The sequence below is a fragment of the Saccostrea echinata genome, unplaced genomic scaffold (genome assembly GCF_033153115.1).
Source record: "Saccostrea echinata isolate AGI-Se365-2 ecotype Australia unplaced genomic scaffold, CSIRO_AGI_Sech_v1 ptg000009l, whole genome shotgun sequence".
Taxonomy (NCBI): domain Eukaryota; kingdom Metazoa; phylum Mollusca; class Bivalvia; order Ostreida; family Ostreidae; genus Saccostrea; species Saccostrea echinata.
Window position 1 is genome coordinate 21,492,216 of NW_026889758.1, and position 13,986 is coordinate 21,506,201.

General features: G+C 32.2%; 1 protein-coding gene across 1 annotated transcript in view; it reads left to right on the forward strand.

Annotated features, from left to right (window-relative positions):
* Positions 1-13,210, forward strand: part of LOC133182005 (spectrin beta chain, non-erythrocytic 5-like) — a 98,062-nt gene extending 84,852 nt beyond the window's left edge. The window contains exons 71-84 of the mRNA XM_061316705.1: positions 191-346; positions 482-699; positions 1,052-1,241; positions 1,346-1,444; positions 1,602-1,784; positions 2,564-2,677; positions 4,513-4,607; positions 6,214-6,806; positions 7,656-7,844; positions 8,510-8,590; positions 10,232-10,531; positions 10,629-10,703; positions 11,066-11,088; positions 11,281-13,210. Coding sequence (XP_061172689.1) covers positions 191-346; positions 482-699; positions 1,052-1,241; positions 1,346-1,444; positions 1,602-1,784; positions 2,564-2,677; positions 4,513-4,607; positions 6,214-6,806; positions 7,656-7,844; positions 8,510-8,590; positions 10,232-10,531; positions 10,629-10,703; positions 11,066-11,088; positions 11,281-11,469 — 2,505 coding nt within the window. The 3' untranslated portion in view covers positions 11,470-13,210. The remainder of the gene's footprint in view (positions 1-190; positions 347-481; positions 700-1,051; positions 1,242-1,345; positions 1,445-1,601; positions 1,785-2,563; positions 2,678-4,512; positions 4,608-6,213; positions 6,807-7,655; positions 7,845-8,509; positions 8,591-10,231; positions 10,532-10,628; positions 10,704-11,065; positions 11,089-11,280) is intronic.
* Positions 13,211-13,986: the final 776 nt, after the last annotated feature.

Consider the following 13,986-nt stretch of genomic DNA (forward strand, 5'->3'; position numbering starts at 1 on the left):
TTCAAATTTTGGCCATTAAAAATTTGTTTGCCAAATCCATGTGGAAATTTAAGTTTCTATGAATTAACTCTATAGATTGATTGTTTAGTGCCAAGTCAACAGTATTTCAGCCATATTGCAGTGGTATCTGTATAGAGGCAATGACATTTATATGGAAACTGTGATATTGTATGTGCTGCATATATTGTAGGCTCTTGCAGCAGCTAAGGAAGTACACATGTATGGACGTGATGCAGATGACACTCTGGACTGGATTCAAGAGAAGGAGGGCTTAGTCAGTACAGAGGACTATGGACATGACCTGGAATCTGTCCAGTCACTCATCAGTAAACATGAGGGCTTTGAGGTAACTCTGATGACATTGTTTTCAGGCCATTTTCAATCAAATTCATGGAAAAAATTGGATGAAGGTAGATAAAATTTAATGAGTATGATTTGTTTTGAATTCAATAGTTCAGTGAAATTGATGTCATTTTTACAGAGAGACCTAGCTGCCATTAGTGAGCAAGTGGAGGCAATCACCAAAGAAGCTGAGCGTTTGATTGGTCAATACCCAGATGCTCAGGAACACATTGCAGTCAAACATGAGGAAATGGTACAGTGTTGGAACATCCTGGTGGAGAAAGCCTCCCAGAGGAAGGAGAAACTCCAGCAGGCTGACCAGTTACAGTTATATTTCAATGACTACAGAGAGTTACAGTAAGTGACCAGTTACAGTTATACTTCAATGACTACAGAGAGTTACAGTAAGTGACCAGTTACAGTTATACTTCAATGACTACAGAGAGTTACAGTAAGTGATCACTGAAGGATCTGAAAGGGGAAGGGCTACAATCCTTAAAAATGTAATCATCAAGTGTGTTATCTCAATCAAGTTGATTGTTATTAGTGGGGGGTTTTTTTTGTTTTGTTTTTTTTGTTTTTTTGTTTTTTTGCTTTTCCTCTTGACCAAAATGACCTCAGAACCAAAGGCATTGTCAGTCTGGAAAACAACTCGGCATTTTCATGATGAATTATTCTGTGACAAAGTGTGTACTTGAATCTGTTACAGAGCCTGGATAAGCGAGATGATGGCTATCATTCTGGCAGAAGAGATTGCCAGAGATCTCCCTAGTGCTGAACTGATGATGACAAGATGTAAAGAACATAAAGCAGAAATAGACAGTCGACAGGATGCTGTTAACAAGTTCCTAGAGACGGGAAAAGTCATGATCGAGAATGGACACTTCCTGTCTGAAGAGGTTATTTTCTTTTTCGATTCTTCAGATACAGTAGAAAGTTAAAATTCTTGGATCACTTCTTATTTTCAAGTCCTGAAATTTTATTCACTTTGGAATACTTGTAGATAAAGGAGAAAGTGACAGACTTGAACACTGCTTGGGAAGCCTTAATAAAAACATTTGAGCAGTATCGGGAACTTTGTGAACAGAATCTAGAAGCTCAGGTGTGTGCAGAATTCATAATGTTGGGAAAAAGTTTTCTATTAGATATTAACTTTCAATAAAATTTGCACAGTTTTCACACCATCAGGATTTTTTTTTTTGGGGGGGGGATATCTTGGTATTTAAAACTTTTTATTTTTTTTATCATCCTCACTTTAGCAATTACATCATGAGATGGAGCAGCTGGAGGCCTGGATGAATATCCGTGAACCTCTGATGAAGGAGAAGAACGTGGGAGAGAACATTCAGGCTGTGGAGGAATTACTCAGGCGACAGGACGACTTTGAAAAGACTGTGGACGCACAATCAGAAAAATTCAATGCTATTTGTCGGCGTACACAGGTAGGTTACTATGAGTTCATAAAAAGATAAAATAACTAATAATAATTAATATGGATATGGGCAAATTCCCACTCAACATTCATGCATCCTAATAACATTTTGTATTGATACTAACTGCAGTGTAAATCTTAAGTCTTTAAAGATTATTGTTATTTATTGATTTTTTTTTTTATGATTTTTTATAATAAACAGTTAATATTAAAGTATTCTGTACATAAAAAAAAAAATAGATTGCAAGTCTCTTTTCATACTTTTATTTAACCCCTTTATGTGTGTGTTGGTTATAGAAAAGCTTTGAAAGGGTAAATATTACTAATATAAATCACTTTTGTCCCCCTAACATCAAGGTACATCTTTATTGGCTTTTTTCAACATATATCTCTATGTATATTTGTTTTATATATCATGCATGCAGAAAATTTATTTTTCATATTGTGAAGATATTCATTTCATTACATTACAGTCTTTCTACATGTATCTCATTATAATCACCTCTCTTTTACATTATTTTAATAAACTGGTAATCCTCTAGTTTTATTTTGAATTTTTTTTCGGAGGGAGCTAGGAGTAATTTTTGAATTCGATTTCTTTTTATTCTCTGTAAGGAAGCTTTTTGAAAGGAATTTTGTTTTTTTGGTTACCATTGTGGCAGTCTTGTGGGAAGTGGCATGGTGGTAGCCTTTTTTTTTTTTTCTAATATCTCATCAAATTAATATCTAGTACAATATTCATTATTCTGTTCTCATTTAATGAATATTTTACGCTGCAAACTGTTTTAGCTGGAGAAGTCATTATTAGACCAGAAACAACAGCAGGCCTTAGCTGAGAAACAACAAAAAGAGATTGAACGTATGGATGAAATCAGAAAAAGAGAACAAGAGAGAATCTTGGAGGTTAGCTACACTGAAGTCAGAAAATTTAATTTTTTTTCTTTTGACACTTGATACTAATATATTTTGTTGAAATGTAAATCATAAACAGATACTGTGCTTTTGAAATTGATGTCCCATGCAATTCATGTCTTTATTTCACAGAAGTTTATTGAAAGTGATTTGGAAGTTTTTTCCACAATTTGATTGTCCACTAGCAATCTAGCACAAGCAACAAAAAAAGTAGTTGCTAGGCAACTAAACCACTGCCCCTCCAGTGCAGCTATTGCTTCTGCCAATTTAAACTTTTTTTGACTAACTGCTAAAATAAGGACATCAAGATAAGGAAATTTTAAAATGCTCATTTATTTTAAAGTTATTTTAAGGATAATGATATACTTAAATGTTTTTAAAATTTATGTATAAAATTATTTGTATAAAATCCTTTCTTTGCAGACGCAGAGAAATGTATGTGCTGGTTTCTTGCTTTGTATTGAATTAATGTTGTTGCAAAGCTAATGACTAAGGTGTATTTTGAACCACATCTATTTACTTTAAAAGTTGTATTCATAAATAAAAATATTGTGTATAGTTCAAAATACACCTAGTGAGTTTATTTAGTTAGCTGTTGCTTCAAGAGCATTAATCTGACATTGATTTTTGGTTGCTGTCTATGCTTGTCTCACCATGAGTTTATTTTATAAGTCTATACCTTTATTATGTGTAATTGTGAAGTTGTTGTTTTTTTTCCTTCAAATTTACCATTTAACACTCTTATACAGTAAATTTTAATTATTATATTGTTTGGTTTCAGGAGAAATTTTTTAACCATTTTATCACTTTGGGCAATACTTATATTTCTTATTTTTTTTTAAAATATACCGGTATATTAAGTAGGCAAAGATTCATCTGTGTGATTTCTTTATGCGTATCACCTAGTTGTTCTTTTGCTTGCATTAATGATATGTTGTTGATTTAATGCTTTAATATAGGATTAAATTACAAGACTATATTTATCCTTCAAATATATTTTTGATTAATCTGAAATATGCAAATCACATAAATAATAATGAAAACAAATAACAAATTAATATAAATATATTCCTTCAATGAAAAGTTTGATCTGATTCACTAAATTAACTGTGAGACATTTTATTGCATATATAGGGCATAACAAAAATAGCTTCCATCTGGTGAAGGAAATGGGGAATTCAAGATTTAAATTTAAGAACTCTTACCAAGTCTAGTGGGATTCATGTTTTGGCATCCTTGGAATTCTGAATTAATTACACAAAAGAGTAACTTACATTTGCATATGTGCGAAATTATGAAAATACATGTATTGTTATGGTATAGCTGTTCGATAAGGATGATTAGGGGGGGGGGGGGGGAGGAGGGGGGGCACATTTGAGATACATGGTGGATAAGTAGAAGATGGCACTGCATAAATACCTGATATTAAAGCAGCTAGCATGAAAGGTTGTTCACAAGGATTAGTGGAAAGAGAGATGCTGCTAGTATAGTGCAGAATGTGCTTTATATATAAAAAAAAAAATGAGGCTAAGTTAATAGAAGTTTAGATAAATCCACTTGTGCAGGACTGATTTTGGAGAGCTGAGCAGGAATGCATTCTGGGGGATTTCTGACTGTAGATTTCATAATAGTTTGTTAGGCAAAAACCTGGTATAGGTCTTTCTCTTTAATTAATGTTATTTTTAAGATATAAACAATTTATGCATGCTTGTTTTTAATTCTTAGTAAAATTAAGAATTTATCATTTGTAAAGCTTAGTTATTTCTCTATCAATATCAATGACCCTTGTCAAGAATGACATCTATTGATGGACAAATTTTTCACAGGAGAGAAAGAGAGAAGAAGAACAACGGAAAGCTAGGGAGGTGTTATTGAGGAGGCAGAAGGGAGCTGATTCCTCAGAAAGTGATGAGGACAAAAAGTTAGTGATTTTTAAGCATGTATCAGGTATTATCTGACAATTTTAGCTCACCTGAGCCAAAGCTATTCCAATAGAACTGTTATGAATTTGTTTCTCCATATGTCTTGATTGTGTGATTCACAATTTTATCTTCTGTTAGAACAATGGGCCATAGCCTGCAGAATTGCCATAAAACATCTTTAAGTGAAGAGGATTCAAATTTGTTCAAATGAATGGCCAAGCCCCTTTTCAAGAAATAATTCTATGAATAAAATGTCAGAGGACACATAACGTAATAAAAAGACAAAAACTCAAGTGAAAGCTAACTTGTTAAGTCTACCGTACATGCTCGCCTATAAGTCGGTTTTTGGGGAGTTGAATATTGGTCCCAAACTCTATATCCGACTTAATAGGCGAGTCATTGAAAAAACTGGCATTTTTCTGGACAACCAAATGTAGTATTTTATAAACATTTCCAACGATTATCGTTGAAAAAATTCTGGATATAGTATATCATTTATGTATTAAGATTATACATAAAGTACAAGTATTTACATATTTTAGTTCATTGTATTGTAGTTTATTTTTACCTTAAGTGTGAATTCTTTATTTGTTTAATGACTTAGAATTAAATATTGGCGTCATTTATAAAAATATTAATTAAAACCAGGTTAAAACATCAGAGCATTGATTAGAAATTGTCAACTAATTCCGGCAAAAATTTGTACCGACTTATAAGCAGGTCAATGGCAAATCCTACCAAATTTACCTCAAAAAATACAACTGACTTATAGGTGGACCAACTTATAGGCGAGTATATACGGTAGATTCAATTTTGTTCAAATTGTGGAAGTAAACGTCTTACATAGGAATTCATAGGAAAATCTTTTAAAGGTCCTTTCAGAATGAACAGGTTCATAATTATTCTAATTAATGAATGAGGAAGCATAATGATAGTGTAGATTTAGATTGTTCATAGTCTAATTTACGGTGAAATTTTTGCCCCTATTTTATTTTCGCCCCTTTCGCCCTACTCACAGATGGGTGAATTTAAAACTGGGTGAATTCAAAAAACACAGTATAATTTCTTCAATAGAATTGTGACCGGGCGAATTCAAAACGGGGCAAAATTGTTTGCAAGGTGTAAAAGGGCGAAAATAACCCTGTATCCAGTATGTTTGTTCAAACATCCCTTTGTAGTCCCAGTGTAGCTTCAGATTTGTTCATATATGCTCCCAAGACTAGGATGTGGGCACATTAGGGAATTTTGCCTTATCATGAATATTTTAATTTCAAATTTTTGAAATCAGAGAAATAAAGTTTCTAACTACACTGAGAGAATAAATATATCTGGATATGGTATTCATTAGCCAGGAAGTGAAAAATGATTCGGGCAAGTCTGGCCTATGGGCTTCATTTAAAAATGTGGTAAATTTTACTTGCAAACTGATTTATAGAAATTTTGTCACATTCTTGATTCACCAAAAAAATCTTCTTGAATTTGTAATTGTTTCTGTTTTGCTTCTTACCTTTTGTAAGAAATAGAATGGTGTATGGTAACTAAATTATTGAGTGAGCATTCCGTCATGTATGACCTACAATATAATAATTTACTTTGTCCACTTAGGGATGACCGGTTAGACACTAGTACAGTCAAGAATTTGATTGGTCGATCGACAAGCAGAGCAGAAGTGAAGCGTGCCATCAGTTTCAAACAGAGAGGGGAGGGGGCCACCTCCCCACCTCCTGTGCTACAGAAAGCCTACGAGTTTCGACAAGGAGAAGGCATTGTCAATCCAAATGAAAATGTTACACCTACAGACAATGAAACCGTTACCCCTACAGAGGAGGATGCTCCACATTTACCAGAAATGCCACCTCCAGAAATTCAAGTTGCACCCGCTACCCCTACTACTAGTGATTTACATAAAAAGGAGAAATTATCTCCCCCTGTTAGTCCAAAACAAAAACGTGTGGAACATTTAAAAGATGATGATAAAAAGAAAAAGAGAACTCCTAGTTTCAATTTAAGGAGAAGAACGAGGAGTTTTAAGGACAAGTACAGACTTCCAGATAATTTACCTACTCCAGATTTTGAGGGCTTAGTGGAAAGGAAAGTGGAATTGCAGAGCGGAGGAAAACGGGCTACAATACGATCTTGGAAGAATTATTACATGGTTTTATATGGACAGATTCTAGTTTTCTACAAAGATAAAGAAGGTTAGTTTTTTCTTCTTTTTTTCCCCAGGAAGAATGTGTAAGCATTTAGTTGATTTAAGAACTATTTTAGCCAGATTGCAACAAAGACATAATGTCATGTAGTGTCTATACACATTTTTTAATGATAAATTTAATTTTTTTTTGTTTTTCCCTCAAAAAAGCATAAGTACTTATATCTGACCACAGACATGTGGCTTAGTTTTGCTATGAAGCTTGTATTTTAATTTAATTCAAATTAGCTTCTGTTTTACATGTATTTGGAAGAATGCTAGCATCAGAATAAGCTCAATAGCAGTTCTTGTGGTAATCCTTTTACAGTCCAGAACATTTTGAGGAATGATGCAATTACTAACATGTGGACCTTGTCTTAATTTTGAACTCACATGTACCGGTACCTCAGAACAGAGAAAACACTATTTGGCAAAGACAAATACTATTTGATGTTTATTACTTAAAAGGAAAAGGTCAGAGTTGGTTGGTCTCTTGGAAATGATAGAACCTACAGCTACATGATTTTATTGATTTTTTTTTGTATTCACAATTTCCTAGTCCAGAAATCATGTGATAAATTAAAATTTTCAACAGGTCATTGGGGTCATTGACATGTAAATACCTGTGTACAGTGAAGGAAACAGCTGGCATGTTGTACCTTTTTAAAAAAAAATTCCCTGAGTGCTGGCATTCCCAAAACTCTCCCTTTCATATTCAAGGGAAAAACTTTATATATATATATATATATATATATATATATATATATATATATATATATATATATATATATATATATATATATATATATATATATATATATATATATATATTCTGATTATTTTCTGTTTGATTATACAGCTGCCATGGAGAAGATTCCAGCTGCCCCTCCTGTGTTCATCCATAATGCCTACTGTGACGTAGCCTCAGATTACCATAAAAAGAAGCATGTCCTCCGTCTAAAAAGTGCAGATGGAGCTGAATCGTTACTGGAGGCAGCATCTGCATCTGACATGAAGGAATGGATCAGCAAAATCCAACATTACGCAGGTAAACTGACATTGTCATCATACAACAGTATAGTTATTTCTGTGATATAAATATTACAAATTTTGATTGTATAGATGTGTTTAAAAAAATTGTATTTAAATTTATTTTCACAATTATATGAGGCAGGTGTTGTATGATGTGGTTCACAAACTAGCTTAACAATTATATATGTATATCCATGTAGGAAGTAATAAACATATGAATTAACCAGCTTTAAAATATATTTACTATAATAATAATTTTCTGCTTAATATGCTAAATAGCTAAACTGAAGAACTGTGTCATATTGAATAGAATATCTCCAATATTATTCAGATTAAAGTAGTTGACTGATCTAATGCATCTTTTACCATTACAATTACTACATGTTTATTTCCAAATAATCCCATGCATACTGTGTTCATTTATAATTATAAAATATAGGCAGTCTTTCTAGAGGATGCATATATCTGTAATTATGTATCTTGTAAATCTCTGCATGTATTAATTGTTACTTGAGCACCAAATTATTATGTATGAACAAAACTATGCGAATATCACAGTCTTCCTGTTAGTTCATATATTGATATAAATTCTAACTCATTAAAGATATAGCAGTATCACATCTGTTCTTTACAATGTATCAAGTGCCAATGTGGTCCCATAATGTATATGGTTGCTTTCAGTTCAAACTCCATCCCATGCTGACCTGGAATTTTTTCATAGTTCCGAACAACCGCCTGAGGATAGCGCGGTTGACGATGGAGGTGATTTTTACACGTTAGAGTTTGTGCCATATGCTTCTTGTCACTATTTTGCATTTTCCTGAATAAAACTTGTGTGGCCAGCACTTCATTATTTAGTATATATTTAATTGTTAGTTTGTAGTAAAATAATTAATTGCTAATTTTTAATGTCATTTTGTGATTGACAAACAAAGATGTACGTCAGTGCAGTAACAGTAGAGTTCTAATGTCTTGAGGCCTTTCAGCTTACTCATTTTCTTCCATTTTAGAGGTATTTTGCTAATATTACTGATTAGGCTATAGTATGTAAAAAATAGATGAAGGAATTTTTTTTTTAATTTATTTGTTTATTTACCGTATTTATATATATATATATTTTTTTTTGAAGAAAACATACAGTTTAACTTAAAGAACACATCAGTTAGGTAAAAAAAAAAAAAAAAGATGTGGAAATCGATAGTTAAATAATCATGAAAAAAAATTATTTGAAGAAATATACAGTATTTATTTTAGGCTACACAAGTTTTAAGGTTTTAGAAAGCTTTCCAGATTATCACCTGATTTCATCACTATGGAAAGTTCTTTGTTTTGTTGTTTCTTTCCGTCATTTTTCCCATTTTGGGGTATGGAATTCTTGGAATGCGTGCTGCTTAATAACAAATTACTAACAATTTTTTTTTCTTAATTGAATTTCTTTGTTTTTCAGCTTATATTAATTAGATTAACAAGATCATCTCAGAATCTTGCAGCTTGATTAGAAAGAATAAGGATGTAGAAATATGTGACCCAATCTTTAATACTTTTTTTAATCTTAAATTCTTTATAATCAGTGTTTCAAATTCACTGAAAAGTAAATAGTTTAGTCATAAATGTAGGTAAAACTAATGTAGAATATCATATAACTAATAGGAAAATTGGTCTTAAAATACTGAATTATGTCTTTCTATTCTTTCTGTAGTATTATGTAATTACATGTAATGAACTTGAAGAGGTGGAATTTCATACCCAATATTGCAATTTGCACTTTTTCTAACACTTGTTTTCCCAACTGTGTTAGTTTTCACTAGGCTATTTACAAAAATGTGCACACAGACCAAACACCCCTATGAAAAATAGATATGCTCACAGAACAATCAATTTACACAATCATTGCTTATTCTGGTGCCTCGGTTGACATCATTCCAAGTTTTTATTTGTTCCAAGAAATTTAAAAGTACAGATATATGTTAAGTTCACATCCCTACAAAATAGTTGTATGAAAATTAAATTACATGAATGTCGGAGAATATTATCTTGATGCTTGCATTGGCATGTAGAGAGCCCTATAGGTGTATGCTTTGGACACTTGCAGGTAAATGAGGGCACTATTGAGTAAGATACCATGCTTTACGACTGCTCCCCCTCTGGTATGAAGCTTAACGGTGGCTTTATTCCTGATTGTGTTTAATTGTTATCACCAAACTACAAACTTAAAGTGCTTTTGAATTTGAACCACCTGTTGTGGAAGTTAATAATATGCTACTGTTTTATGCTTTAACTGAAAGAATATGTTGCAAAATTTAAAATTACACAACACACACTATTTACAGTTTCTCATTATTTTTAGTTTTTGTTAAGAAGACATAATTTATTAAATCTAATTAATGACTTTGTTCTACACAGCACAAGCACCTGATGAGCACCATGCAGCTGTTCTACATAGATCATCAAGTCCAGAAGGTGAGAGGGGACGTAGTGTGTCTCCCATGGCAGCACACCGAGAATCTCAGGAAATCCGTGAGGAAGAGATGGACAGGATTATGGCCAGTAAACACTGGTCCCCAGACAGAGGGTCAGCCATCCCTCCTCATGCCACAGGTGCCCAAAACGACAGTGTGCAGCGATCAGGCAGCTTCCAAGCTGAAAATAACGCCACTCCAGTACGGCAGCGGACAAGCAGTGCAGGCAGTCATCATTCTTCGGGTTTGTGTAGATAATGAATATTTAAAATTTTGTATACCCCAAGAAAAGCTTTAAAATACTTTTGAAATTGTAATATACGTGTGATGTTTGTTTCTAGGTGAAGAGGAGCATGATCCTTCACCCGTATCCTCCCCACACAATGGGGGTCACAGAGGAATGAATGGAGATGAGGGTAAGATCTTGTTTGAAAATTATGTAAAAACTTGGCTCAGATGCCTTACAAGAGACTCAAAATAAGAGCTGTTGTCAAGAAGAAACAAATTTAATAGCAGTAGAGCTTGAAGTTTTGTTTTCTGAAGTTTACTTTGGATAAGTTTGACAGCTAAGAATACAAATGATTATTGTAAATAATTTGCAGGGAAATTTTTCCATCTCAGTTTGTTGTTAAAAGAGCAAATAACATCAGATGTCTGTTATCAACTATCAAAATTTTAGTATATTGAATTGTGCTTTGCAATCTAGCTACATGTGTTTTGTGTGATTTCTTGTTTGAAAAGAAAGTGTCACTTATTTTTTTTGTCTTTTCTATTTTAGATCAGTTCACTGATGACATTAAGGTTGGTATATTTGTAATATTAGGTCAAAATACTATTGTATTTATTATGGAGCTCTGAAAAAAAATTGGATCCATATCAGATATATTAGCTTACATTTATAATACATGTATGTATATATATATATTATGTGAAAAATTAAGAAGAAAAAAATTAAGACTTTGAAGATATTACATTTGAATATATGACTTTTAGAAGAGGACTAAAGCTTCCCCTAAAAAGGACCGCCCCATGTCAGAACCTGCGATGATGATGGAAGATCATGATGGGGGAGACCATGAGAAGAAAAAGAAGGGTCTCTTTAGTCGGTTTAAGAAAAAGAAGGATGGAGATCACGAGGAACATAAAAAACACAAGAAAGACAAAAAAGCCGAGGCTCATTAGTTCCATTGATGGAAAAAAAAAACAAAACAGCCATGTCCTTCAGTTCTGAATCCCAGGATCAAAGAGTTGAGAAGCTAAAATGGAGCTGCCACTTACTTAAGGGAAAAAAAACTTATTAGGAATCTGTTATATTTATAGGAAATTGAGATTTACAAGTACTTGTTGGTGAATCATATACCTCTATATTCTTATGTAAGTATTCTCTTAATTATGATGCAAGCCAAATAGACGAAGTAAAATTGGAAACAAAATCCAAATTATACTTAACACTATCCATCCAAGTGATTTTGTCATAGTTGCCAATACAGTGTACTTGTTACCAACTGTAACAATATTTACTGAGCTGTATAGAACATTACACCTTTTGTTAACGGAGATCTCGTATATGCTGTATCTGTGATTGTTGACGTAAAGGTTAAATTTGATTCACTTTGTTGTTGATCTTTAATGGACCACACATATACCTTTGTTTATGCTTTTTTTTGTATGTTTTATATATAAATATATATTTAAGATGTTGTTTTGTATGGGCATAGATATGGCTTACATAACAAGCTATATATGTTGACTCTCTGCAGCTATACATTTCATTATTGATTCTCTGTAACCAGTGATTATCATAAACAGTTTCAGTAAGTGTATGTACTGTATATATAGAAACTGGTGTTATTTTGTGCATTCTAAAGTTTGTAGGCAATTACCATACTGATTTATTATTCAATACAGTGTTTTGCAGAATTAACATAAGAATGTACATTTTGGAGAGTTTCATGTTAAATAGTTTGGTTGTATCATTCAGGTCTGGAACTTTTTAAAAATCAAATTGCAGTTTTTTCTTCTGTTTTTCTTTATATACCCAGAATATAGTGCTTCCTTTTGTAGAATTATTGTTTTTTGTACCAAGCATTGTTAAGATTTATGCAAAATTTTGCAATTGATTGTTTTCTTCTTTTAAGATATTTTAAGATTAAAAATACATTTATATTATTTGGACATGAGAAAATATAGCAGCAATAGTCCTGCTGATGTCTGTATATCATTTTTGTCTCCACATTTTGTCAAAGTGCTTCCTGTTAATGCCGTGATCAAAACTGTTGACTTCCAGAAACACTTTGTCAGGTTTACACAGTTGTGATAGTGATGTAAAATTTCTCTGGTCAAAATATTTTAGATTAGACCGTAAATTACATTTTCTTATAAAATAAGTGCAATGAAAAGTAAAGATCTGATCTTTTTTGTGCCCATTTTCCTGACTACAAATGTAATCAAAATACTCGCTGTTTATCTCTTGTTATTTGAAAATTTGGCTTTTGCGGGAAATGCTGTATAATTGTAAATATCATAGCCAAGAGCAATAAAGTTAGGCACATTTTCATTGATTAGTATATACCTTGGGATGTAAAAAGTGGAATCATATCTTGTAAATATACTGAATTGAAAGAGATGTTTAAAGAGATTGTCAAATTATGAAAAGGTTCTAATTGTGCCAATGGTATACAAGTTTGTTTTTAGATAAGACAAAGTGTTAAATGTTCAGCAGCTGTAGAGTATACCTGTATGATAACAGTTTAATATAGAAATTCAGAGCACAATTTTCCTTCTCATGACAAATGTTCATCAATGTTTGCTTCAGTAGTGTAGATGTATATCATTGATCACACTAACATCAATTATTTTTATTTTCAAATATATATTGTATTAAAAAATATAAATATTTATATTAAAATAATGAATCAGTAAACTGTATGTTTTGTTTTAGTATATGACTAAATAGAAAGTGCAGCATACAAATAAGAAATATATTACCCTCTGTTCCACGTTCTGTTGGGCAATATTTCATCCCTAGGGAGCTAACATAATCAATGGTCCTCTCAACCCCAAAATTTGTATGATAAATATTGTTAGACAAGAAAGTAATAAGATTATTTAAGGTAGTCCATCCCCGAGATTCTGAAAATCAGCAATTATGTATCTGAAAATGATTGTAAACTGGTATTGCTTGAACTTTGACAATCATTACACAAGCATATCTACATAATTGTGCATATGTCTTTTTTTTTTTAAATATAAATTACCACTTTAAGAATCATTTTCTAATACCACTAGTTTTCATGATAATTTAACTACATATAAATATTTGTCTTGCACATTGGAATTACATCTCTACCAGAAAATGTAAATTTAAGGTCTGAAGACACGTTGTTCCATTACCTGTTTTGTATCTCATCGTAATATACAACAATTTAATCATAATTACCATTATCTTGTGATTTTTAAACTGTTTTCAAAATGTCTTGGTAGATAAAGACACCAAAAAATGCAATATTGGCAATGCCAGTGATTTCCAATAGGATTATATAGTAAATAACATTCTATAGTATCTTGCACAAATGCCTGGTAACGTACCTCAATATTTTGTGAAGAAACTTGTTAAAGTAGCAGTACTTCAATGACAAATTCTTGGAAAAAATTATATATGTATTATTGGGGAACGTGTAGTCTGTTCTTAATAGTAAG